Raw genomic sequence first — 24,690 nt, forward strand, 5'->3', positions numbered from 1 at the left:
CACTTTCTTTGGTTAGGAATAGTTCTACTTAGTCCCTTTTGTTAATTTCTCCCCCGTTGGTCGTTCCGAAGTAGATTGTAGAGTGGGAACAAAGGTCGATTCTTCGGTTTTTGCTGAGTTGGTTTTGGTTGGTCGTTTCGCTGGTTGTGGTGGCCCGGGTTGGTCAATTTGGTTGCTGACAACCTTCCATTTCGTGGGCCTCGTGCTCAGTCAGTTCTTGATGAGTTCTAGTAGTTTCCTTCACTGCTCCATTTCTTCACTCCCCAGCTCCGGCTGCTTGTGTCTGTGTCTGTGTCCCAGTCTGTGTCCTGCTTTCTGTGTTCTGCTAGTTTTGAGTTCTGCTAGTTTTCCTGTGTTCTGCTAGTCTGCGTGCTGCTCCTTGCTGGTCTTTCCTTGTAAAAACTGGGGGATAGATATATTCCAAAAAAAGGCTCCGTTATCTCCCATCAAATCTCTTGGGCTCTGTTTGAACTGTTCTGTCCACTGATTTTCAAATGTCTCCTTTGTCAGCAGTAACTCGATTAGGGTGTGAGAATGTGCTATCACTGGTTTTGCATTGTTTTAGAATTGTCCAGTTTCTTGACCATGATTTCCATTGTGCTTGATTGGGTAATTCGATTATCTCTTAGAGTGTACACTAAGTGTGTACGGAGTGTGTATGCAGTGTGTACAGAGTGTGTACTGAGTGTGTACGGAGTGTATACGGAGTGTGTACTAAGTGTGTACTAAGTGTGTACACAGTGTGTACACCGGGTGTACACAGTGTGTACGGAGTGTGTACTGAGTGTGTACTGAGTGTGTACGGAGTGTGTACTAAGTGTGTACACAGTGTGGTGTACACAGTGTGTACGGAGTGTGTACTGAGTGTGTACTGAGTGTGTACAGTGTGTATGGAGTGTGTACACAGTGTGTACGGAGTGTGTACGGAGTGTGTACACAATGTGTACAGAGTGTGTACTGAGTGTGTACTGAGTGTGTACAGTGTGTACGGAGTGTGTACACAGTGTGTACGGAGTGTGTACTAAGTGTGTACTGAGTGTGTACAGTGTGTACGGAGTGTGTACACAGTGTGTATGGAGTGTGTGCGGAGTGTGTACTAAGTGTGTACACAGTGTGTACGGAGTGTGTACGCAGTGTGTACAGAGTGTGTACAGACCCGGGAAGGCATCGGAAAAGCCGGTTTTCGGTGCACAATGTGCATGCACCGAAAACCGGTTTTCCCGATCTGTCAAGTTTCTGGCTTAACAGATCGCACACATCTCGGGGAGAAGAACATTCTTTGCCCATCTCTTGCCCCGCGAATGTCCTTAGAACTCTTGTGCCTGGTGAAAGCAGGCACATTGCCTACTTTTACCAGCGTAAGAGTTTAAAAACATATCAAAAACATATTAAAATAAAATTTTAAAATACATATTTATGTTAAAAACCCTGCTCACTCAGGTAATTTTATTTTAAACCATAATTAAAACTTTTGTTTTTAAATCGGCACATTTTTTTTTTCAAAAAAGATTTCTATCAACTTTAATTTCTATAATGTATTTATGTGAGGTGTTCTTTTAATGTTATATGTAGTGTTTGGGTGTTTGGGGGTGTTTCTCATTCATAGTAATAGGGGTTTCAGACTTATGAAACTCCTGTTACTATGAATGGGAGTATACGGTCCCTGATTGGCTGCTCAGAGCCATGTGACTCCAGCTCCTGACCTGCGCACGTCCCGATGTGCACATGCTGCGATGCGCAGTCAGGGGAGACCTCCGGACCGGGATCTCACATGGGCGCAACAGGAACAGATAGGCGCGCTGCTTTTTTCTAGAATCCAGTCAAATGCCTGCGGGAAGAAGAAACCCGGATTTCTGAGCCAATATATCATCACAACATCACTAACAAACACATTCTGCAAGATGGGTCTTAACAGAAAACCTGTCATCATGTGACTTTGCCACATGATCCTTTACTATGTACATCAGTAGTTGCAGTACATCAGTAGTCCACTAGGGGGAAGCTCGATTACAGTTACTGAGACAGGGAGGGTCGAGGATATGAACAGGATTTAAACAGGAGGCTGGGAATTTTAAAATCGAGGTGTTGCCGGACCTGGAGCCAATGTAGGTCAGCGCGCACAGGGGTGATGGGTGAGCAGCAATTGGTGCGAGTTAGGATACGGGGCAGGGAGCACAGGGGCGGTGGGTGAGCGGGACTTGGTGCGAGTTAGGATACACGCAGCAGAGTTTTATTTGAGCTAATGTTTGCAGAGGGTGGGGGCAGGAGAGCATTGGAACCCTTGGCTCTGGAGGTCAGTCGGCATGGAGACCTAAAGCAATACAAGAAACTCCAACACCAGCGTGATAAACCTGGAATAAATCACAAACGATTGAATTATCGTTTGATTGATGCACTGAAATGTATCACCTCTGAGGTTCACTTCCCATTCATTCACACCACACAGAATTGTTATCCAAGCCCTAAACCTCAATACAGCACAGTGATTCAGGCATAGCTGTCCCTTGATAGCCCAGGCTGGATGCACAGCACGATACCTGCAATCAATCCACCAGCAACAAGAGACAGCAGCACATATTAAAGGGACATTGTCCTCTTGTTAATAACTCATTGGCCAAACCTGTTTATTCCCCCACCTCCCATAGGTAATGGTGCAAAAGGCATTGCTGGAGCAGTTTTTTAAAAATTCACTCTCGAAATGTGGGCGTCGCTGGCAAGGTCGGCATTTATTGCCCGTCCCTAGTTGCCCCGTGAGAAGGTGGTGGTGAGCCGCCTTCTTGAACCGCTGCAGTCCGTGTGGTGAAGGTGCTCCCACAGTGCTGTTAGGGAGGGAGTTCCAGGATTGTGACCCAGCGATGATCAAGGAACGGACGATATATTTCTAAGTCAGGATGTTGTGTAACTTGGAGGGAAACGTGGAGGTGGTGGTGTTCCCCTGCGCCTGCTGCCCTTGTCCTTCTAGGCGGTAGAGGTGGCGGGTTTGGGAGGTGCTGCCGAAGAAGCCTTGGCGAGTTACTGCACTGCATCTTGTAGATGGTACACACTGACTCTTCCTACATTACAACAGTGATGACACTGCAAAATGAACTTCATTGGATGTGAAGTGCTTTGGGAGGTCCGGTGGTCATGGAAGGCACTATATAAATGCAAGTCTTTTTTTTACAACTCTTGGTCACTCCTCCTAAAGTCTCCTTCTTTGGCTCGGCTCCGTTGTTGTATCTGAAGCAGATTGGGGCAGTGTTGGTGCACCGGTGGTGGACGGGGTGAATGGTTCAGGTGGTGGAGGGAGGGAATGTTGACGGAGCGGACGGGGTGAAGGTTGATGGGGCGGACGGGGTGAAGGTTGATGGGGCGGACGGGGTGAAGGTTGATGGGGTGGACGGGGTGAAGGTTGATGGGGTGGACGGAGTGAATGTTGATGGGGCGGACGGGGTAAAGGTTGATGGGGTGGACGGGGTGAAGGTTGAAGGGGCGGACGGGGTGAAGGTTGATGGGGCGGACGGGGTGAAGGTTGAAGGGGTGGACGGGGTGAAGGTTGATGGGGTGGACGGGGTAAAGGTTGATGGGGTGGACGGGGTGAAGGTTGAAGGGGCGGACGGGGTGAAGGTTGATGGGGCGGACGGGGTGAAGGTTGACGGGGCGGACGGGGTGAAGGTTGAAGGGGCGGACGGGGTAAAGGTTGATGGGGTGGACGGGGTGAAGGTTGATGGGGCGGACGGAGTGAAGGTTGACGGGGCGGACGGGGTGAAGGTTGACGGGGCGGACGGGGTGAAGGTTGAAGGGGCGGACGGAGTGAATGTTGATGGGGCGGACGGGGTAAAGGTTGATGGGGTGGACGGGGTGAAGGTTGATGGGGCGGACGGAGTGAAGGTTGACGGGGCGGACGGGGTGAAGGTTGACGGGGCGGACGGGGTGAAGGTTGAAGGGGCGGACGGGGTGAAGGTTGACGGGGCAGACGGGGTGAAGGTTGAAGGGGCGGACGGGGTGAAGGTTGACGGGGCGGACGGGGTGAAGGTTGACGGGGCGGACGGGGTGAATGTTGACGGGGCGGACGGGGTGAAGGTTGACGGGGCGGACGGGGTGAAGGTTGACGGGGCGGACGGGGTGAAGGTTGAAGGGGCGGACGGGGTGAAGGTTGACGGGGCGGACGGGGTGAAGGTTGACGGGGCGGACGGAGTGAAGGTTGATGGGGCGGACGGGGTGAAGGTTGAAGGGGCGGACGGGGTGAAGGTTGACGGGGCGGACGGGGTGAAGGTTGACGGGGCGGACGGGGTGAAGGTTGACGGGGCGGACGGGGTGAAGGTTGACGGGGCGGACGGGGTGAAGGTTGACGGGGCGGACGGGGTGAAGGTTGACGGGGCGGACGGGGTGAAGGTTGACGGGGCGGACGGGGTGAAGGTTGACGGGGCGGACGGGGTGAAGGTTGACGGGGCGGACGGGGTGAAGGTTGACGGGGCGGACGGGGTGAAGGTTGACGGGGCGGACGGGGTGAAGGTTGACGGGGCGGACGGGGTGAAGGTTGACGGGGCGGACGGGGTGCCGATCAAGTTCCAGCAGATGCCATTCGATGAAACTGACACAGGGGATTTCTGGCTCCTTTCTCTGCCCAAATGAAAAGGAAGTATTTGGTCAAATCTTTGATTTTGAAAGGAGAAGGCTCCCTTTGAAAGCCTAACCCGCTGGTATATAACAGGCAGTGTGTTTGCTGTGGGGTGGAGTGCAGTGACCTGCTGACCCATGGGATGGGTTGTGGTGCTGCCACTTCCTTTGATCAGCGGTCTGTAAAAATTCACAGCCCAGCGCAGTCCCCGGTCACGCATCTCAAGTAGCTGTGCATCAATCAGAATCAGCATCTCATTCCGAGAGAGAGGGAGAGAGCGAGAGAGAGTGAGAGAGCAAGAGAGAGTGAGAGAGAGAGAGAGAGAGAGAATGAGAGAGAGGGAGAGAGCTAGAGAGAAGGAGACAGCGAGAGACAGCGAGAGAGAAACAGAGAGAGAGACAGGGAGTGAGAGACAGAGAGAGAGAGAGATAGAGCGAGAGAGAGTGAGAGAGCAAGAGAGAGCGAGAGAGAGAGAGAGAGAGAATGAGAGAGAGGGAGAGAGCGAGAGAGAGTGAGAGAGCAAGAGAGAGTGAGAGAGAGAGAGAGAGAGAGAATGAGAGAGAGGGAGAGAGCTAGAGAGAGGGAGACAGCGAGAGACAGCGAGAGAGAAACAGAGAGAGAGACAGGGAGTGAGAGACAGAGAGAGAGAGAGATAGAGCGAGAGACAGAGAGAGAGAGAGCAAGTGAGAGACAAACAGAGAGAGAGAGAGCAAGAGAAAGCAAGACAGAGAGAGAGAGAGACTGAGAGAGAGAATGAGTGAGAGAGAGTGAGAGAGCGAGAGACAGACAGAGAGAGAGAGAGTGAGAGAGCGCAAGAGAGAGAGCGAGAGAGAGCGAGAAAGTGAGACAGAGAGTAAGAGAGCGAGATAGCGCAAGACAGAGACAGAGAGAGAGACAGAGAGTGAGAGAGACAGAGTGAGAGAGAGTGAGAGAGACAGAGTGAGAGAGAGTGAGAGAGAGCGACAGAGAGCAAGTGAGAGAGAGCGAGAGAGAGTGCGAGAGAGAGAACGAGAAAGAGTGAGAGCGAAAGAGCGAGAGAGAGAGCAAGAGAGAGAGAGCAAGGAAACGAGCGACAAGAACGAGAGACAGAGAGCGACCAAGAGAGAGAGAGCAAGAGAGAGAGAGAGCGAGAGAGCGAGCGAGAGAGCGAGCGAGAGACAGAGAGCGAGAGACAGAGAGCGAGAGAGACATACAGAGAGTGAGAGACACAGAGCGAGAGAGTGTTGTGTATGTATAACATAAGTATATACCCTGTACACTCAATGTAGTTACATAAGAACACTGGATGTACCTTCACACTGTATACACTATGCCTGTACCACCAGAGGGTGCAACTGGTGGAGACCTCGGGGTCACCTGTACACTCCAGGTAACCAGGTATAAAAGGGAGCACACCATGCTGTGCCCTCACTCAGGAGCTGCAATAAATGGACTAAGGTCACCACAGTTCAAGTACAATACCTTGCCTTGTGGAGTCATTACTAGAGTGCTTACAGATACAACAACTGGCGACGAGATTACAAATTTCCATGCGAAAAATGGCTAACCTTGGCAACTTTCAACAATTCGCCGATGGGGAAGACCGGGATGCCTTTGTGGAAAGGCTCGAACACTTTGTCATTCTGAACGACCTGGCGGGAGACACAAAACGTACACGGAGCTCGTAACGATGATACAGGAACAGCTCAAACCTAAAGAGAGCATCCTCAGAGCCAGACACCGGTTCTACACACACCGGCGGCCGGAAGGCCAAGAAATCGCAAAATATGCTGCAGACCTCAGACTGCACCGTGTGATTTTGGTGACCACCTCACTGAAACACTGCGGGACATCTTCGTTATTGGAATCGGCCACGAGGGCCTTCTCCACAGGCTGCTTTCAGCGGACACCACGGTCACCCTGCAGAAGGCAATTAACGTGAGCCAGGCGTTCATGGCCTGTGATTCCAAGCAGATGTCTCACCCCCAGGACTCTAACCCGGCAAGTACTGTGAACCGACTGGCACCTTTTAGAGGCAAGGCTGCTGTTAGCGGGATCTCTCAGGGTAGAGAGAGCAGAACCCCGAGTCCCACAACCCTGAGTCTGCCACATGGGGCCAACCGGCCAGCCCCATGCTGGCGCTGTGGAGGGAATCACAGGGCCCACCAGTGCTGCTACAAAGACTACACTTGAAAAAGCTGTAACATGAAGGGCCACCTCCAGCGAATGTGCAAGAGAAATTTAACTCACCGAGTCGCTGAAGAGTTGGCTGATCATCCGGACGCCAGCGCTGATGAAGAGGAAGAGAGAGTCCATGAGGTAGCTCAGCCCCACGAAGAGGTGTACTGAGTGTTTACCTGCTCCACTGAGAGTTCTCTGTTCCAGTCACGATGGAGGTGGACACAGGGGCGAGCCAATCGCTGATGAATCAGGCGGCCATTGACAAACTCCGGGACAGTCCCACCGAACGACCTAAAATCATCCCGATCCAGGTGAAGCTGCTCACCATCCCAGTCATTGGCAGCGTGGCTATCCAGGTGTCCCACGGCGGTGCAATGCACAAGTTACCTTTGTGGATCGGTGCTGGTGATGGTCCACTGCTAGGAAGAAGATGGATGAAACAAATCCAAATCTGTTGGAGCTGGGAAAACCTCCAGGCCCCGGCAATTGGCGTCCTATGCGGCCCCAAATTTGGATCCAGCACAACACCTGAAAATCCAATCGCCCAACTCAACTGCGTGGAGACGACACAGGCCGCACAACCCAACGGCGAGATGATCCAGCGCAAACGACCAGACCTCACCTTCCAGGACTCCGGAGGAAGAGAATCGTCGCAGAAGGTAACTTCCCTGTTTCTGTGGCAGAACCTGGGAAAAAAAGGATCACCGCAGCCTACCTTGTGGAGAGAAAGAAGATGGCGCCCGCACCACGAGGCGAAGCGCCTGAAGTAAAGATGGCGGCGGCCAGACCATGAGGGGCAGCGTTGAGGGAACAACACGTGATGCCGAGCAGCGAACCCGATTGGGGTGAAGATTGCAAGGCCCTCTTAAAGGAGACCGGTAACCCATCACAATTAAAGGGACAGTTCCACTCTTTCTACAGCGATGTCGGTAACACACATGGAAAAGATGTAATTGACAAATGCGAGTATGTAAAGGCAACTAACAGTGTCGATTGCGGGCGGTCGGAGCCAATGTATTATGACTGTAAATAAAGAAATGATGTGCGATGCCGGGTTCTACATGTACGCCAATAAAACCAAGGGCAACCTCCCGTCAGAAGCACCCAGGTCCAGCGGGCTACCCGATCATGTAGCCTGCGCCTCCGGGACCAATGTGATGCCTCAGGGAGCGTGGCCACACACAGAGGGAGCATAACCACAGCAGGGCCAGCGATCAGCGGACGGCAACGGCACCACCACTGGCACTCTGCCCCAGATTGGCTCTACCTCTCTGGCCACCAGGGCCAACACCGGGAGCAAGAGGCTAGCACCCTCCAGCCCTCCCAATGGGACCTGGGATGACCAGGCTCCCACTACCACTGAAGGACAACAGGGAGACACTGCAGCCCTCAAAGGAGGTCAGGGAGGCCACACACTCCTGTGGCTCTGCCCACCACTAGGCAACGGCAAAGGCCCTGAGACACAGCCAGGTAGGCGATCCGAGCCCACCCAGCTGACAGGGGGCACAGAGCCGCCATCAGACAACCTGGACACAGTCCGGTCACTCTGGAACTAGCGTCCTTACCCACTTGCACCTACACCCCAGGGGCAAGACTGTGATACCACGTATGTACCTTACCTGTAAAATGTATTGTTCCACTGCTGCAAAACCCAAACAGTGATGTCATTAATCCTGTGTTTTTTTTGTTCTTTTTTCTGTACATGTATGTACATGCAGGTGTTGAGCCACACACATAGTCTATGTATGGGGGGGGCGGGGGGATGGATGTATGCAGCCATGGACACACATGGATCACACCCAGAACCCATTTAACCCCCACTACAACCTCAAACCATCCACTGCTGACCATTTCCCAATGTTTTGGCAATAAGGACTTGGGGGTCAACAGGGAGAGAGCCAAGCCAAAGCATAGACAAGGTGCAAGGGCTTTGGGCACTCAAGTCTCGGGCCAGAGCACACAGTGCAAAGGCCAGTGGCACAAGACTTAGGAGGGAGTGATGTTATGTATGTATAACGTAAGTATATAACCTGTACACTCAATGTACAGTTACATAAGATTACTGGATGTACATTCACCATGTATAATATATGCCTGTACCACCAGAGGGTGCAACTGGTGGAGACCTCGGGGTCACCTGTACACGACAGGTAACCAGGTATAAAAGGGAGCACACCATGCTGTACCCTCACTCAGGAGCTGCAATAAATGGACTAAGGTCACCACAGTTCAAGTACAATACCTTGCCTCGTGGAGTCATTACTAGAGTGCTTACAGACGCAATAGAGAGAGAGAGAGAGAGAGACAGAAGACAGAGAGCGCGAGAGAGCAAGAGACAGAGAGAGAGAGAGACAGAGAGAGCGAGACAGAGAGAGACAGAACGAGAAACAGAAGACAGAGCGAGAGAGAGAGAGAGCGAGAGACAGACTGAGAGCGAGTGAGCAAGAGAGCGAAAGAGAGAGCGAGACAGAGAGAGAGGCAGAAGAGAGAGCGAAAGACAGAGAGAGAGCGAGAGACAGAGAGACATAGACAGAGAGAGTGAGAGAGAGTGAGAGAGGGTGAGAGACAGCGAGAGACAGCGAGAGACAGAGAGAACGAGAGACAGCGAGAGACAGAGAGAGTGAGAGACAGCGAGAGATAGAGACAGAGAGAACGAGAGAGAGAGACAGAGAGAGATAGAGACAGAGAGAACGAGAGAGAGAGAGAGAGAGAGAGAGACAGAGAGAGAGAAAGAGAGAGAGACAAAGCGAGAGAGAGAGACAGAGAGAGAGAGAGAGCTTCCACAGTCCTGAGGCGATGCTTTTGTGTCAAAATTTAAAGAGGAGTCAGACATGCGTACTGTAATATACCAGGCAATATGCTTCAACCTGTTTGCTGGCTGTATTTGGAATAGACATCGGGCTGGATTTTCGGCTTTGCTGACTTTGGGGCGGTAACGGCGGTGGGGCGGTAAAGTTAGCACCCGGGAACAGTTTGCGCCTCAGTCAGGGCCCTGAGTCAGGGGGCGCAGCGCTAAGGGAGGCGTTGTACACCTCTCTCGGGGCGTTAGCGTGGGAAACTCCTGAGTTAAAGAGCTGGGCCGGGAGCCCAGAGAGGCCGGGGGCGAGGGGGGGGAGGGGGATGGGGGAGTCATGAAAAATTCCCCGCAAAAACATTCTCAAAACTGTCATGTATGTACTTTAGGGATCATTAGCCACTAGATGGCGTCACTTATGTGCAGTCCAAGTATAAAAGGCCAGCCATTTTGTATATTAGTCACTTTGGGCCTTAATAAAGCAGAGCTAAGGTCATACCTCTTGGAGTTAAACAGTACTCAGTCTAACAATTATTGCATAAACAACATTTGGCGACGAGACAACAAGAACCTTTGCATGCAAAAATGAGCACAATTGGATTGTTGGAGCAATTTGTGGAAGGAGAAGATTGGGCAGACTTTGTGAGCCGTTTGAGCCAGTTCTTCGTGGCCAACAAAATGGAGGAGGTCGGCGACACAGATCGGCGCCGGGTGGTGTTCCTCACGGTTAGCGGTCCAAAAATTTATGGTCTGATAAAGAATCTACTGCTGCCTGTGAGTCCAACAAAGACGTATGAAGAATTGTGTACACTGGTACAGGACCACCTTAAGCCAGACGAAGGCATCATCATCTCGAGATACAGATTTTACACGCACGTTCGCTCAGAGGGCCAGAATGCGGTGGAATTTGTTGCCGACGTGAAAAGTCAAGTGGGACCGTGTAAGTTCGAGGCTGTGTTGGCAGATATGCTGCGGGACTTCTTTGTAATCGGCATCAACCACGAGGTGATCCTGCGTAAACTACTTGCACTGGAGATGTTGGACTTGAACAGGGCCATCACGATCGCTCAGTCATGCATGACGACAGATAGAAGTCTAAAGCAGACATCAGTGAAAAATCAAAACTCGGCAAGTACTGTAAATATGATTGATTCAGCGTTTGGCAGAGCAGCACATGGCAGTGCCTAACCAAAACCTGTGGCCACCCAAAATCCACCAGCGGGAATGCATCCGATTTCTCCGTGTTGGTGTTGTGGAGGAAATCATCGGCACCAGCAGTGCCAATTTGAGCAATATAGTTACAAAGGCTGTCTGAGAGTGGGACATCTCCAGCGCAAGTGTCCTCAGATGAGCAAGCATGCTGCGACACACCACGTGGAGGATGATGGTCAGACTAGCGCGGATACGGATACGCAATCCAAGATACCAGAGGAGGAAATGTATAGACTGTACTTGTTCCTAACTAAGAGCAAACTGATAACGATCAATGTGAAATTTAATGGGGTGCTGGTATCGATGAGACTGGACACGGGGGCGAGTCAATTGATAATGAGCCAGAGGGCATTCGACAAGCTGTGGTATACTAAGGCTGTGAGGCTCAGGCTGAGTCCAGTCAATACCAAGTTGCCAATGCCAAAGAACTCATAACGGTGATTGGCAGTGCCACAATTAAAGTGTCGTATGACGGTGCAGTTCACGGGTTACCGCTATGGATTGTCCCAGGCAATGGCCCAACGCTGTTCAGCAGGAACTGGCTTGAAAAAATCAGATGCAACTGGAACGACATCAAGGCGTTGTCATCGGAGGAAGATACATGTGCCCAAGTACTGAGCAAGTTCCCCTCGCTGTTCAAACCAGGCATCGGCAATTTCACGGGAGACAAGGTACAGATCCACGTGGACTCAGATGCAAGACCCATCCATCATAAAGCTCGGCAGTTCCGTATATGATGAGGGAGAAGGTCGAAATCAAACTGGACAGACTCCAGCGTGAAGGGATCATATCTTCCTCCGACGACAACCGCCAATCACCGTTATGAGTTCTTTGGCATTGGCAACTTGGGTTAAATTTAATGAATGGGCCAGCCTCATTGTTCCTGAGCTGAAAAGTGATGACACAGTGAGAATCTGTGGAGACGACAAGGCTACGATCAACAGGGTTTCGAAACAGGATTAGTACCCATTACTGAAGGCTAATGACTTGTTTGCAATGCTAGCGAGGGGGAAGTCGTTCACCAAACTGGACGACGTCGGCCTACATGACGCAGGAGCTGGTCAAGACGTCGAAGAGACTTAAGTGCATTCACACACATAAAGGACTGTTTATTTACCACAGGTGCCCTTTTGGAATTCGCTCGGCTGCAGCAATATTTCAGAGGAACATGGAGAGTCTACTGAAGTCCGTTCCCAGAAACGCCGTTTCCAAGATGACATCCTGATCACAGGTCGTGACTCCGAGGAACATCTGAACAACCTGGAAGAAGTTTTACATCGGCTGGACAAAGTGGGACTCAGACTGAAATGCTCGAAGTGCGTCTTCATGGTACCAGAGGTCGAATTCCTGGGGAGGAAAATTGCTGCTGACGGCATCAGGCCCACGGACGCGAAAACCAAGACCATCAAAAATGCACCCAAGCCGCAGAATGTGACGGAGCTGCGTTCATTCCTGGGTCTACTCAACTACCTAAATTGAGCACCTTATTAGAACCACTGCACATGCTGCTAAGAAAAGGCGACAACTGGGTGTGGGGTGCGTCTTAAGACAGAGCTTTTGAGAAAGCCACTAATCTGCTTTGCTCTAACAAGCTGCTGGTACATTATGACCCATGTAAACGTTTAGTTTTGGCCTGTGATGCTTCATCATATGGAATTGGTTGCGTACTCCAACAAGCTAATGAGTCGGGTAAACTTCAACCTGTTGCGTATGCTTCAAAAAGTTTGTCTAATGCGGAAAAAGCCTACAGCATGATAGAGAAAGAAGCACTAGCCTGTGTGTATGGGGTTAAAAAGATGCATCAGTACCTGTTTGGTCTTCGGTTTGAACTGGAGACAGATCACAAGCCGCTCATTTCATTGTTCTCTGAAAACAAAGGTATCAATAGCAATGCTTCATCCTGCATCCAGAGGTGGGCGCTGACATTATCCGCTTATCAGACCTGGCACCGAGAATTGTCTGCCGTTGCCCATACCGGAGGTGGAAACACCACAACTGGCAGACCTATTGTTAATTATGGATGCTTTTGAGAGTGAAGGAACCTCTGTCACGGCTCAACAAGTTAAGACCTGGACCAGCCAGGACCCGATTTTATCGGTGGTGAAGAGTTGCATCCTCAAAGGTGATTGGTCTGCCATACCCAAGCAAATGTGCGAGGAGACCAAACCTTACATTCGTCGCAAAGACGATCTGTCTATTCAGTTGGAGTGTATACTGTGGGGCAATCGTGTTGTTATGCCCAAGAAAGGGAGAGAGAAATTTGTACGTGAGCGACATAGCACACATCCCGGCATTGTAATAATGAAAGCCTTCGCCAGGTCTCATGTATGGTGGCTGGAATTGACTCTGAGCTGGAATCATGTGTGCATCAGTGTAACACTTGCATGCAGCTCAGCAAAGCACCAGCGGAATCGCTGCTGAGTCTGTGGTCGTGGTCGTCCAAACCATGGTCCAGGATCCACATAGACTTTGCACGTCCCTTCCTGGGGAAGATATTTTTAGTTGTGGCGGATGAATATTCAAAGTGGATAGAGTGTTCAATCATGTCATCCAGCACATCCACAGCTACCATTGAGAATCTCAGTGTCATGTTCGCGACACATGGTCTGCCTGACATCGTTGTTAGCGACAACGGATCGTGCTTCACCAGTCAGGTGTTTCAAGAGTTCATGAAACGCAATAGTATCAAACATGTAAGGTCAGCACCGTTCAAACCTGCATCCAATGGGCAAGCAGAACATGCTGTCCAAATCATAAAGCAGAGTATGAAGCGAGTAACCCAAGGGTCACTGCAGCCCTGCCTGTCATGCATACTGCTTAGTTGCAGGACAAGACCACACATGCTCACCGGGGTCTTGCCTGCTGAACTAATGATGAAGAGCAGTCTTAAGACCAAGCTATCTCTTGTACACCCTGATTTGAATAATCATGTTGAATATAGAAGACAAAGTCAGCAAGGGTATCATGATCGCGCAGCTGTGTCAGTCGATATTTCTGTAAATGATCCTGTATATGTTCTGAATTATGGTCAGGGTCCCAAGTGGATCACTGGTACTGTCATGGCCAAGGAGGGCAACAGAGTATTTATTGTCAAGCTCAAAAATGGGCAAACATGCTGGAAACATATGGATCAGACAAAGCTGCAGCACACAGACGCACCGGAACAGTCAGAGGAAGAGACAATCGACAACCAACCAACCTACCCCCAGTCATCAGAGGACTCAGTGGTCATCAGTGAATCGGGACTTTCAATCACTGACATGTTCAATGAAAATGGACTTTCAATCCCTGATAAGGCCATTGCCACTCCCACCAGGTCAGCCACCCAGCCACCAGTCACAACAGACTCTGAACACTCACCCAAAGCTGGAGTTGAACTGAGACGGTCAACACGGGAGCGTAAAACACCGGACCGTCTCAATTTGTAAAAGACTGTGTTAATATCTCAGTATTGTCATGTATGTACTTTTGGGATCACTAGCCACTAGATGGCGTCACTGTTGGAGGCCATTGGGCTGCACGCACGTATTGTATATTGGTCACTTCGGGCCTTAATAAAGCAGAGCTAAGGTTATACCTCTTGGAGTTAAACAGTACTCAGTCTACCAGTTATTGCATATGTAACAAAAACATTGCTCACACCACCACAACATAAATCGCAAAAAAATTAGAAGAAAAATCAATGACACTTCCCTCAGGAGTCCATTACTGACCTCTCCGCTGTCGGGATGGTGGGACCGCCCGATTTCCCAGGGGTCAGTGCGGGGCACACTGCAGGGCGGGCGGGTCGGGCAGGAGCTCAAACCCGCGCCGGTGTCGTGACCAGGGGCGTTGCACACCGGGCGCAGCTCTTCCGGGCGGTGCTGCTCCGCGCCACCGCTAAACCGGACCCGAGGATTGCTGCGGGGCGCTAGAGGCTGACCGCTCGCCTGGAACACCTCACCCCCGCCATTGATGCCGCTCCGGGGTGAAAAACGGAGCGCAGAAGAACGGAAAATCCGCCCCAAATATTTGCCTTTAGAAGCAGGTTTTTGTGTGCCGGTGTGTGTCAGTGTACACTGGAGGTTTCCGGGAACGTACCTTTTGTGCTGGGACATGTTTTGCATTGATGTACGCAAGTCGCTTGGTCACATTGTGGGGATGAAGTTCCTCGACATTGTCAGCATATTAATGGCCTCGGAAGTTATTTTGAGTGAGAAAATTCAAGTGAAAGTTGTCCCCACCACTTGTAATCCTTTAAATTGCTTCCCCTGAGCTACCTGTCTCGTTCTCAGTCTTCCCCTCTCACCTACCTCTGTGACCAAGCTTTGGGGCACCTGTCCTCATGTCTCCCTCTTTGGCTCTCTGATTACCCACCTGTGAAGTGCCTTGGGATGATTCTCTACTTCAAAAACATATCCCCCAGTGCTTCACAGGAGTGTAAATCAGATAGAAATTAACCCCGAGCCGCATAAGGAGATAGGTGACCAACAGTCTGGTCACAGAGGTCAGTTTTAAGGAGACTCTTAAATGAGGAGATAGAGGTAGAGAGGCACAGAGTTTTAGGGAGGGAATTCCAAAGCTTGGGGCTCAGGCAGCTGAAGGCACGGCCACTATTGTTAGGTGATTGAAATCTGGGATGGACGAGTCCAGAATTGGAGGAGCACAGAGAACTCGGAAGATTGTGGGGCTGGAAGGAGTTACGGAGATAGGGAGGGGCGAGGCCATGGAGGGATATGAAAGCAAATTATAAGAATTTTTAAATCGAGGTGTTGCTTAACCGGGAGCCAATGTAAGTCAGTGAGCATAGGGGGTGATGGATGAGCGGGACTCGGTGCGAGTTAGGACACAGGGCAGCGAGCACATGGGGTGATGGGTGAGCTGGACTTGGTGTGAGTTAGGACACAGGGCAGTGAGCACAGGGGGTGATGGGTGAGCGGGACTGGGTGCGAGTTAGGACACGGGGCAGTGAGCACAGGGGGTGATGGGTGAGCGGGACTTGGTGCGAGTTAGGACACGGGGCAGTGAGCACAGGGGTGATGGGTGAGTGGGATGGTGTGTGTTAGGACACGGGGCAGTGAGCACAGGGGTGATGGGTGAGCGGGATGGTGTGTGTTAGGACACGGGGAGCAGTGTTTTGGAAAAGCTCAAGTTTATTGAAGTTAGAAAATGGAGGCCGGCCAGAAGAGCTTTGGAAAGGTTGAGTCTGGAGGTAACAAAGGCTTGGATGAGGTGTCAGCACAGACAGGCTCAGGCAGGGGCGGAGACGGGCGATGTTACGGAGGGGGAAATAGGTGGTGTTGCTGCTGGAGAGGATATGGGGTCAGAAGCACATCTCGGGGTCAAATACAGCACCAAGCTTGCAAACAGTTTCCACCCAACTGTTGCCAGGGAGATGGATGGAGTCGGTGGCTAGGGAACGCATTTGTGGCAGGCACTGGAGTCAAGTGCTTTGGTGTTCCCAATATTTATTTGGAGGAAATTTCTGCCCACCCCGCACTGGATGTCAATCAAGCAGCATGACAATTTAGAGAGAGTGGAGAGGTCGAGGGAAGTGAGGTGAAGCTGGGTATCGTCAGCGTACATCTGCAACCTGACACTGTGTTTCCAGATGATGTCACCAAGGGACAGCATGTGGATGAGAAGTAGGAGGGAGCCAAGGATGGATTCTTGGGGGACACCGGGGGGGCGATGGCATAGGAGCGGGAAGAGAAGCGTTTGCGGGAGATTCTCTGGGTGGTCAGCAGTGCAGTGGGCACAGAAGATGGGGCTCGTCGACAAGATGAGCTCGGAGAGGGCACAAGGGAAGATAAGAGGGAAACTGAAGGCTGGTGAGGGCAGGGGGAACTTGGGGTGAAACTGGGCTTGGTGCTGTAGGAGAAGGGTGCTGTGTGGCAGAGGCAACTCAATCTTAGTGAGTCCAGAAGCTCCTTGTACGTGTTGAGGGAGAGGATGGAGGGGGCCAGGAAGAGGGGCTTAAGAAAAATAAAAGACTTGCATTTATATAGCGCCTTTCACGACCACCGAACGTCCCAAAGCGCTTTACAGCCAATGAAATACTTTTGGAGTGTAATCACTGTTGTAAACCCGGCAAGCAATTTGCGCACAGCAAGTTCCCAAAAACAGCAATGTGATAATGACCAGATAATGTTTTTTTGTTATGTTAGTTGAGGGATAAATATTGGCCCCAAGACACCAGGGAAAACTCCCCTGCTCTTCTTTGAAATAGTGCCATGGGATCTTTTACGTCCACCTGAGAGAGCAGACAGGGCCTGGGTTTAACATCTCATCTGAAAGACGGCACCTCCAACAGTGCAGCTGTCCCTTAGCACTGCACTGGAGCATCGGCTTAGATTTATGTGCTCATGTCCCTGGAGTGGGACCTTCTGACTCAGAGGCGAGAGTGCGAACCACTGAGCCACGGCTGACACTGAAGATGGTTTGTGGTGGAGAAGGGAAGCCGAGAGTTATTGCACGATGATCCTGGAACAGTGAGCAGTTTTGGCAGAGGAGAGCAGGACCCGATAGTACTTCCTGTGGTCCAGCCAGATCTGGTGAGGGATTGGCTAAACCGGTTTGTCCGCCATAATCATTCAAGTCTGTGTTCCTCGGAATTAAGGGAGTGAAAGTGGAGGCCGTATGCGGGTGAGAGAGAACAAGGTTTTACTGCAGACACGGGTATGAAAGGTGGAGGTGAGAGAGTGATTGAGCAGATCAGTGGTTGCAGGAGAGCATATTCCATTTATTGCAGTGAATTCCAAAGTGAGCACAATTATTCTGCTCTTTCATAACAGTGTGCTTCCCCTGGGGGCTTTTCTTTTAACCAGTTCTTGTGCTTCTTCTAGATGCCCCCCGCGGGTCAGGGTCAGAGGGGATGGTTGAGTACTGATGCTGTACAAAAGATTTATGGTCAGAGGCGGCCCTTGTTTCATGACAGTCTGGTCCTCCCAGGAAGCCTCTGCTGGTTGCGTCCCTGGAGCTTGCTCATGGGCAGCCTAGTCTCACCTCCCATGTTCCACTGATGTGGTTTCTCTGAGGGGGGAAGGCCGGAGGCCCGGCTTGTGCTGAATGTCCCGAGAGATGACATTCTCGGGCAGGTGGACTCCAGCCATCAGCTTTCCCTGGGCCCCTGGTTGCCTGGCCCTGCTGCTCAGCGGGATGGCTGGTGTAAAGGCAGCTCTCAGACCCCGAAGGCCCCGAGACACAGTTGTCGCCATGATCTGGAATCCAGGGGCTAGACTTTCCACTTCACATCGCCCATCTATGCACACCTATGGCCCAAAACGCACCTCTATCGCCCATTTTGAGCAAAAAGTGGAAACTAGGCCCAAAACATCGCCAGAAAAACAGGTGCCTAAGTTTCCACTTTGATCGCTGAGATGATCGCCCAAATGATCGGCCACACAAGTTTCAGCACCTAGCATGCACTTCGCTGGGCTGATGCAAGGCCCAAAAAAGTGCTGAGAAATAGTTGCTTTATCTGGGCCTAAGAGAAGGATAATGGGCACTACGGACACCATTTTGAACTTCAGACAATGGATGGAGGATTAGTTGTGAGTTATTTAGAGAGATTGGGCTAGACTTTCTACGAGGTGACTAAGGCCCCAAAAAATGGGCCTTACTCCAGCGATGTGGGATGTATCGCCCGTGCTGATCGCCGGCTCAAGGCCCATTTTTTTTTGCCGATTTTCCACTCGGCCTTACCCCAGCGATGTCAAATGGGCGATCTGATTTTTCCTCGATCTCACGATCGCCCAAAAAAAGCGGAAGTCAAACGGAAGTCAAAAAAAAATCTTCCCTAGCAACGCTATTGTGCGCATGTTTGGATTTTTTGGGGGGTTGATTTTTTTTGCAGCGTTTGGAGAGTTCATGGGTCATCGCACATGCTCAGAAGCACAGGGAGGATCGGAGAGAGTGGGAGAGAGAGAGAAGGAGAGAAGGAGAGAAGCAATGAGGAAGCAGTGAGGAAGAAATATTTGATAATTTGAGAAATCTATTCAAAATATGTATTACATTTGATTGTATTGCTAGCTATTTTCGATTAGCTATCTGTTAACTTTTAAAAATCATCAATGGAACCACAAAAATCAAGGGAGATGGAGAGGCAAAGGGCAAAAGCCATCAAGGCCCTTGTAAACATGGTCTCAACAAGGTGGGAGGATTTGACACGGGGTGGCCATGGGAAACCTCCACCCTGTGACTATCGACAAATTTGGCTGGAGATTGCCGATGTCGTTACATCGGCATCAAATGAGGTGCAGACAGCTGACTAGTGCCGTAAGAGACGGAACAGCCTGCTGGGAGCTGCCAGAGTAAGTTGGATTATCTGTATTTAAAACATATTTAAAAGTCATATTTAAAGTCACACATACGTATTATTTACTTCATGTTTATAAATTGCAAACAAAATCCTCAATGTTATTTATTTATAATGTAAAGTAATAACATTAATTAAAAAATTACATTCAATTAAAAATTACATTTATTCACCCGAATAGTAAGTTGTATGTTATAGTATTAAAAATTATTCATATGCAGCTACCAGAGTAAGTTGCATTTTAATATTTAAAACATATTTAAAAGTCATATTTAAAATCATACATATATATTATTTACTTGCTGTTTATAATTAGAATAATATTAAAAATTATTCATATGCACTACAATGTTATGTAATAATTGAACATTTAAATCTGTCAGTCTTCAATGTTTATTGTCAAGTACAGTAGCTTATGCCATGCAATGTTAAATGATCATTTACAGAAAAAGATAAGTATCAACTGCACAGAGCAAAGGAGGACAGGTGGCGGCTCCGCGACGGTGCATACATTTAATGCATACGAGGAGCTTGCGGTGGCCTTGGTGGGGCCTGAAAGCCATTCAGTCACGACCCGTGGCATGGCCGGGCCCATCCTTGAGTCTAGTGAGTAATGGGAAATGTGCAATGTGTCAAACATTATTAAATACATGCAAAAAATATTGTCGTTAGGCATGTAATGTTATGCAATTATAATTCAATAATTTCGATGTAGTCTTGATCTACGAATGAGGCCATGTTAACCTTGATGAACCCTTGTGCATATGTAGTTTTGCAAAGTATTGCAATGCTTTGGGTTATTGAAATATTGATATTGATATTGAAGTATTGATATGTATTGATATGTATTGTTATGAGTTGTTTAGAAATTTCATTCATCTTTCTAAGGTCAAGTGTCTGTTGAGCAATGCTCGGTAGCCGAGACATCCGCAAATATAATGGACCCCTCCAACAACTTGCAGGAGAAAGGGACGGAGGAGGAGGAGGAGGAGGAGGAGCAGGAGATTGTTTTTGTGGGGAGGGAACAACCTGCGGCCATCTCGATTGAGATGGAAGAAGCACCGGGACCAAGCGGTATGCAGGTGATGACGCTAAGGCATGTCATTTTGCAAACACCGATCGCACGGAGGTCCGGTCAGTGTGGTGAGCAATTGCCTACCATGGAGGGCCAGCCAAAGAGCTTGATATCCCTATGCAGGGAAACGGTCGCGATTGGTCGCGACCTTATCCAGGGTTTCGCGGGATTCTCTGTGAACTGGAGCCAGTTCTCCACGACCTGGAGCCAGTTTCCAGCATCCTGGAGTGAGTTCTGCACGAACTTCTCCAATTGGTCTTCCGAGCAAGCACAGACTGCAAGGGAGACGTTGGAGGCCATTCGTCAGCAGACAGCCGCAACCAATGCCCTACGGCATGCGTTGCTGGCTGGACACAGCGCTGCACCCCAAGGTGTCGTGTCTGCTCGCAGTGAGACCCCGAGCACGCAAGCGAATACGGAGTTCCTCCCGACTCAGAAGTGGAGCTTCAGGCTTCCGCTTCTGCTCCGTCACCTCCACCACGACAGGAAGTCTTGCCGTCCCACTCTGCACAACATCTTGGTGTCGGTCTGCGTAGACCAAAATGGGCGGGTGGGGTACGAATACGGGGTGGGACTGGACCTGGAGGGAAACGTGGCGCAGGTAGGGAGGGGGGAGTTTTTTCACAGTTTGTTCACTTGTTCTATTGTTCTTGTTCCTGTTTTGTTAATTTTGTTAGTTGTTATTGGTTAATTGTTAATTGTTAAGATTTTGTGTATTTGAGGGAAAGGTGGGTTGATGTGGGGGGCGGTGGGATAGTTTATCAAATTTTTTTTTCATATTTGTTAATAAAAAATGTTTTCTTTAATTCAATAAATTCTGTGTGTCTTCTCTCTTAGTTACATTAGTTATCAACTATACAGATGTTAATCCATATTTGTTTATTCTTTTAATATATGAGTACTTTAGTAACACTTTAGTAACACTAAACTTTATAAATTAAGCATAAATTCTGATGATAGACCAGTGCAGGCAAAACATCAAGGACACCCCATGCAATTGAAACTATTGATTAACCCTAACTGTAAATCAACATCTGAACGTCCACATTTAGCGAGTGGAACCTCTTCCTGTTACGAAAGACCTCCGCGTTCTTTAAGGGTGCTTTGAGGGCAACATGCGTGCAGTCTATTGCTCCCTGCACCTTGGCGAAGTCTGCTATTCTATGGAAACCGAAAGTACTCTCGGTCTGTGCCTCCCTGGTCATTGTGAAGATTAGGAAGTCCCTCCACAAGCGTGAAGCGCTTCAGTCACCTGTCATATGCAGCAGTGTGGTGCATGCTGATGTCTAATTTTAATAATCTCTCAACAATATCTAATCACTGTACTCTGCACTCTCTGTACTCTATACACTGTTTACCAATCAGTTTGATAGGCCCCAACAATATCAGTAAATAACTTTACATATATAAAACCTCATAAATTCTATATCAGTAAATAACTTCACTTTGCAAAAGCTATTTAATAAATCCAATATATAAAACCTAATAAATTCTATTATATTTATGAAAAATAACAGAATAATACCTATTTATATTCCCTGTTCCAATATTCTGAGTACAACTAGCTCTCGAATTAAATCACAATTAATCCTCCATCCTTCCATTGAAGTCAAAATTGCATCCGTAGTGCCCATTTTCATTTGCTTAGCCCAGAAAAAGCAACTATTTCTCAGCACTCTTTTGGGCCTTGCATTGGCCCAGCGAAGTGCTGAGAAATAGGATTGAAGGCCAATAAATCCCCGGAGCCTGATAGTCTGCATCCCAGAGTACTTAAGGAAGTAGCCCTAGAAATAGTGGATGCATTGGTGATCATTTTCCAACAGTCTATCGACTCTGGATCAGTTCCTATGGACTGGAGGGTAGCTAATGTAATACCACTGTTTAAAAAAGGAGGGAGAGAGAAAACGGGTAATTATAGACCGGTTAGCCTGACATCAGTAGTGGGGAAAATGTTGGAATCAATCATTAAGGATGAAATAGCAGCGCATTTGGAAAGCAGTAACAGGATCAGTCCAAGTCAGCATGGATTTATGAAAGTGAAATCCTGCTTGACGAATCTTCAAGAATTTTTTGAGGAACTAACTAGCAGAGTGGACAAGGGAGAACCAGTGGATGTGGTGTATTTGGACTTTCAAAAGGCTTTTGACAAGGTCCCACACAAGAGATTGGTGTGCAAAATTAAAGCACATGGTACTGGGGGTAATGTACTGACATGGAGCACTGGCTGGCAGACAGGATGCAGAGAGTCGGGATAAATGGGTCCTTTTCAGAATGGAAGGCAGTGACTAGTGGAGTGCCGCAGGGCTCAGTGCTGGGACCCCAGCTATTTACAATATACATTAATGATTTAGATGAAGGAATTGAGTGTAATATCTCCAAGTTTGCAGATGACACTAAACTGGGTGGCGTTGTGAGCTGCGAGGAGGAGGCTAAGAGGCTGCAGGGTGATATGGACAGGTTAAGTGAGTGGGCAAATGCATGGCAGATGCAGTATAATGTGGATAAATGTGAGGTTATCCACTTTGGGAGCAAAAACACGAAAGCAGAACATGATCTGAATGGCAGCAGATTATGAAAAGGGGAGGTGCAACGAGACCTGGATGTCATGGTACATCAGTCAATGAAAGTTGGCATGCAAGTGCAGCAGGCGGTGAAGAAGGCAAATGGTATGTTGGCCTTCATAGCTAGGGGATTTGAGTATAGAAGCAGTGAGGTCCTACTGCATTTGTACAGGGCCTTGGTGAGGCCTCACCTGGAATATTGTGTTCAGTTTTGGTCTCTTAATCTGAGGAAGGACGTTCTTGCTATTGAAGGAGTGCAGCGAAGATTCACCAAACTGATTCCCGGGATGGCTGGTCTGACATATGAGGAGAGACTGGATCGACTGAGCCTTTGTTCACTGGAGTTTAGAAGAATGAGAGGGAATCTCATAGAAATATATAAAATTCTGACGGGACTGGACAGGTTAGATGCAGGAAGAATGTTCCTGATGTTGGCGAAGTCCAGAACCAGGGGACACAGTCTAAGGATAAGGGGTAGGACATTTAGGACTGAGATGAGGAGAAACTTCTTCACCCAGAGAGTTGTTAACCTGTGGAATTCCTGACCACAGAGAGTTGCTGATGCCAGTTCATTGGATATATTCAAGAGGGAGTTATATGTGGCCCTTATGGCTAAAAGGATCAATGTGTATGGAGAGAAAGCAGGAAAGGTGTTCTGAAGGAATGGTCAGCCATATCTTATTGAATAGTGGTGCAAGCTCGAAGGGCCAAATGGCCTACTCCTACACCTATTTTCTATGTTTATGTCTATGCTAGATGCTGAAACTTGGGATGGGTTTGTGTGGGCTATAATTTCGCCGATCTTCTCGGCGATCAAAATGGAAACTTAGGCACCTAATTTTCGGGTGATATTTTGGGCCTAGTTTCCACTTTTTGCTCAAAATGGGCGAAAGAGGTCCGTTTTGGGCCATAGATGGGCCATAGATGGGCACTGTGAAGTGGAAAGTCTAGCCCATTATTTAAAGATAATTGTACTCAGAATATTGGGACAGGGAATATATAGGTACTATCAAGTTATTTTTGGAAAAAAGCCTTTATATATTGAAATTATTTTGTAAATAGCTTTTACAGAGTGAAGTTATTTACTGATATTGTTGGGGCCTATAAAATTGACTGTTATACAGCGTAGAGAGTACAGAGAGTACAGTGATTAGAGAGTATAGAGTAGAGAGATTACTAAAATTAGTGAAAGTAATTATTGATAGTGATGGGGCCTATGCTTTCCCTGCCTTTAATTGCAGCTGCTCACACACTGGTTACTAAAAGGATCAATCGAAGAGGTAGCACAGTAATGTGTAGATGGAGATGAAGACAGAGGAGGCGACCGTACAGCAAACAAAGGAACTTGGAAAAGCTATCTTACCTGAACTTGTCTGAAAATGCTTGTCTTAGGAGGCTGCCATTCCGGAAGGAGGTCATCGATGAGATATGTCAACTTGTCAAGGGTGATCTGCAGCCTTCCAGCACCATCAGAACCGCACTGTCCGTTGAGGTGAAGGTTACTGCTGCCCTAGCCTTCTGCGCATCGGGATCTTTTCAGGCTTCAACTGTTGACATCTGCTATATCTCTCAGCACGCTACACACTGCTGCAGTTGACAGGTGACTGAAGCTCTTTACATTCATGGAGAGACTTCATAAGCTTCACAATGACCAGGGAGGCATAGACCGAGAGGACTTTGGGTTTCTCGAGAATAGCAGACTTCCCCAAGGTGCAGGGAGCAATAGACTGTACGCACATTGCCCTGAAAGCACCCTTAAAGAACGAGGAGGTCTTTTGTAACAGAAAGGGGTTCCACTCGCTAAATGTGGACATTCAAATGTTGATTTACAGTGAGGGTGAATCAAAAGTTTAATTTGCGTGGGGTTTCCTTGTTGTCTTGCCTATCATCAGAATTTATGCTTAGTTTAAATAAAGTTTAAGTTTAAATAAAGTACTGGTATAGTAAAAGAACACATATGGATTAACAACTGTAAAGTTGATAACTAATGTA

At 48.9% G+C, this 24,690-nt stretch overlaps 1 protein-coding gene across 1 annotated transcript; it reads left to right on the top strand.

The window, feature by feature from the left end:
• The first annotated feature begins 3,267 nt into the window (after positions 1 to 3,267).
• LOC139229046 (PE-PGRS family protein PE_PGRS5-like) lies at positions 3,268 to 4,614 on the top strand. The gene has a single exon (XM_070860708.1). It carries the CDS (start codon positions 3,268 to 3,270, stop codon positions 4,612 to 4,614), a length of 1,347 nt encoding a protein of 448 aa, XP_070716809.1.
• Positions 4,615 to 24,690: the final 20,076 nt, after the last annotated feature.

Source organism: Pristiophorus japonicus, chromosome 18 (genome assembly GCF_044704955.1).
Source record: "Pristiophorus japonicus isolate sPriJap1 chromosome 18, sPriJap1.hap1, whole genome shotgun sequence".
Lineage (NCBI taxonomy): Eukaryota > Metazoa > Chordata > Chondrichthyes > Pristiophoridae > Pristiophorus > Pristiophorus japonicus.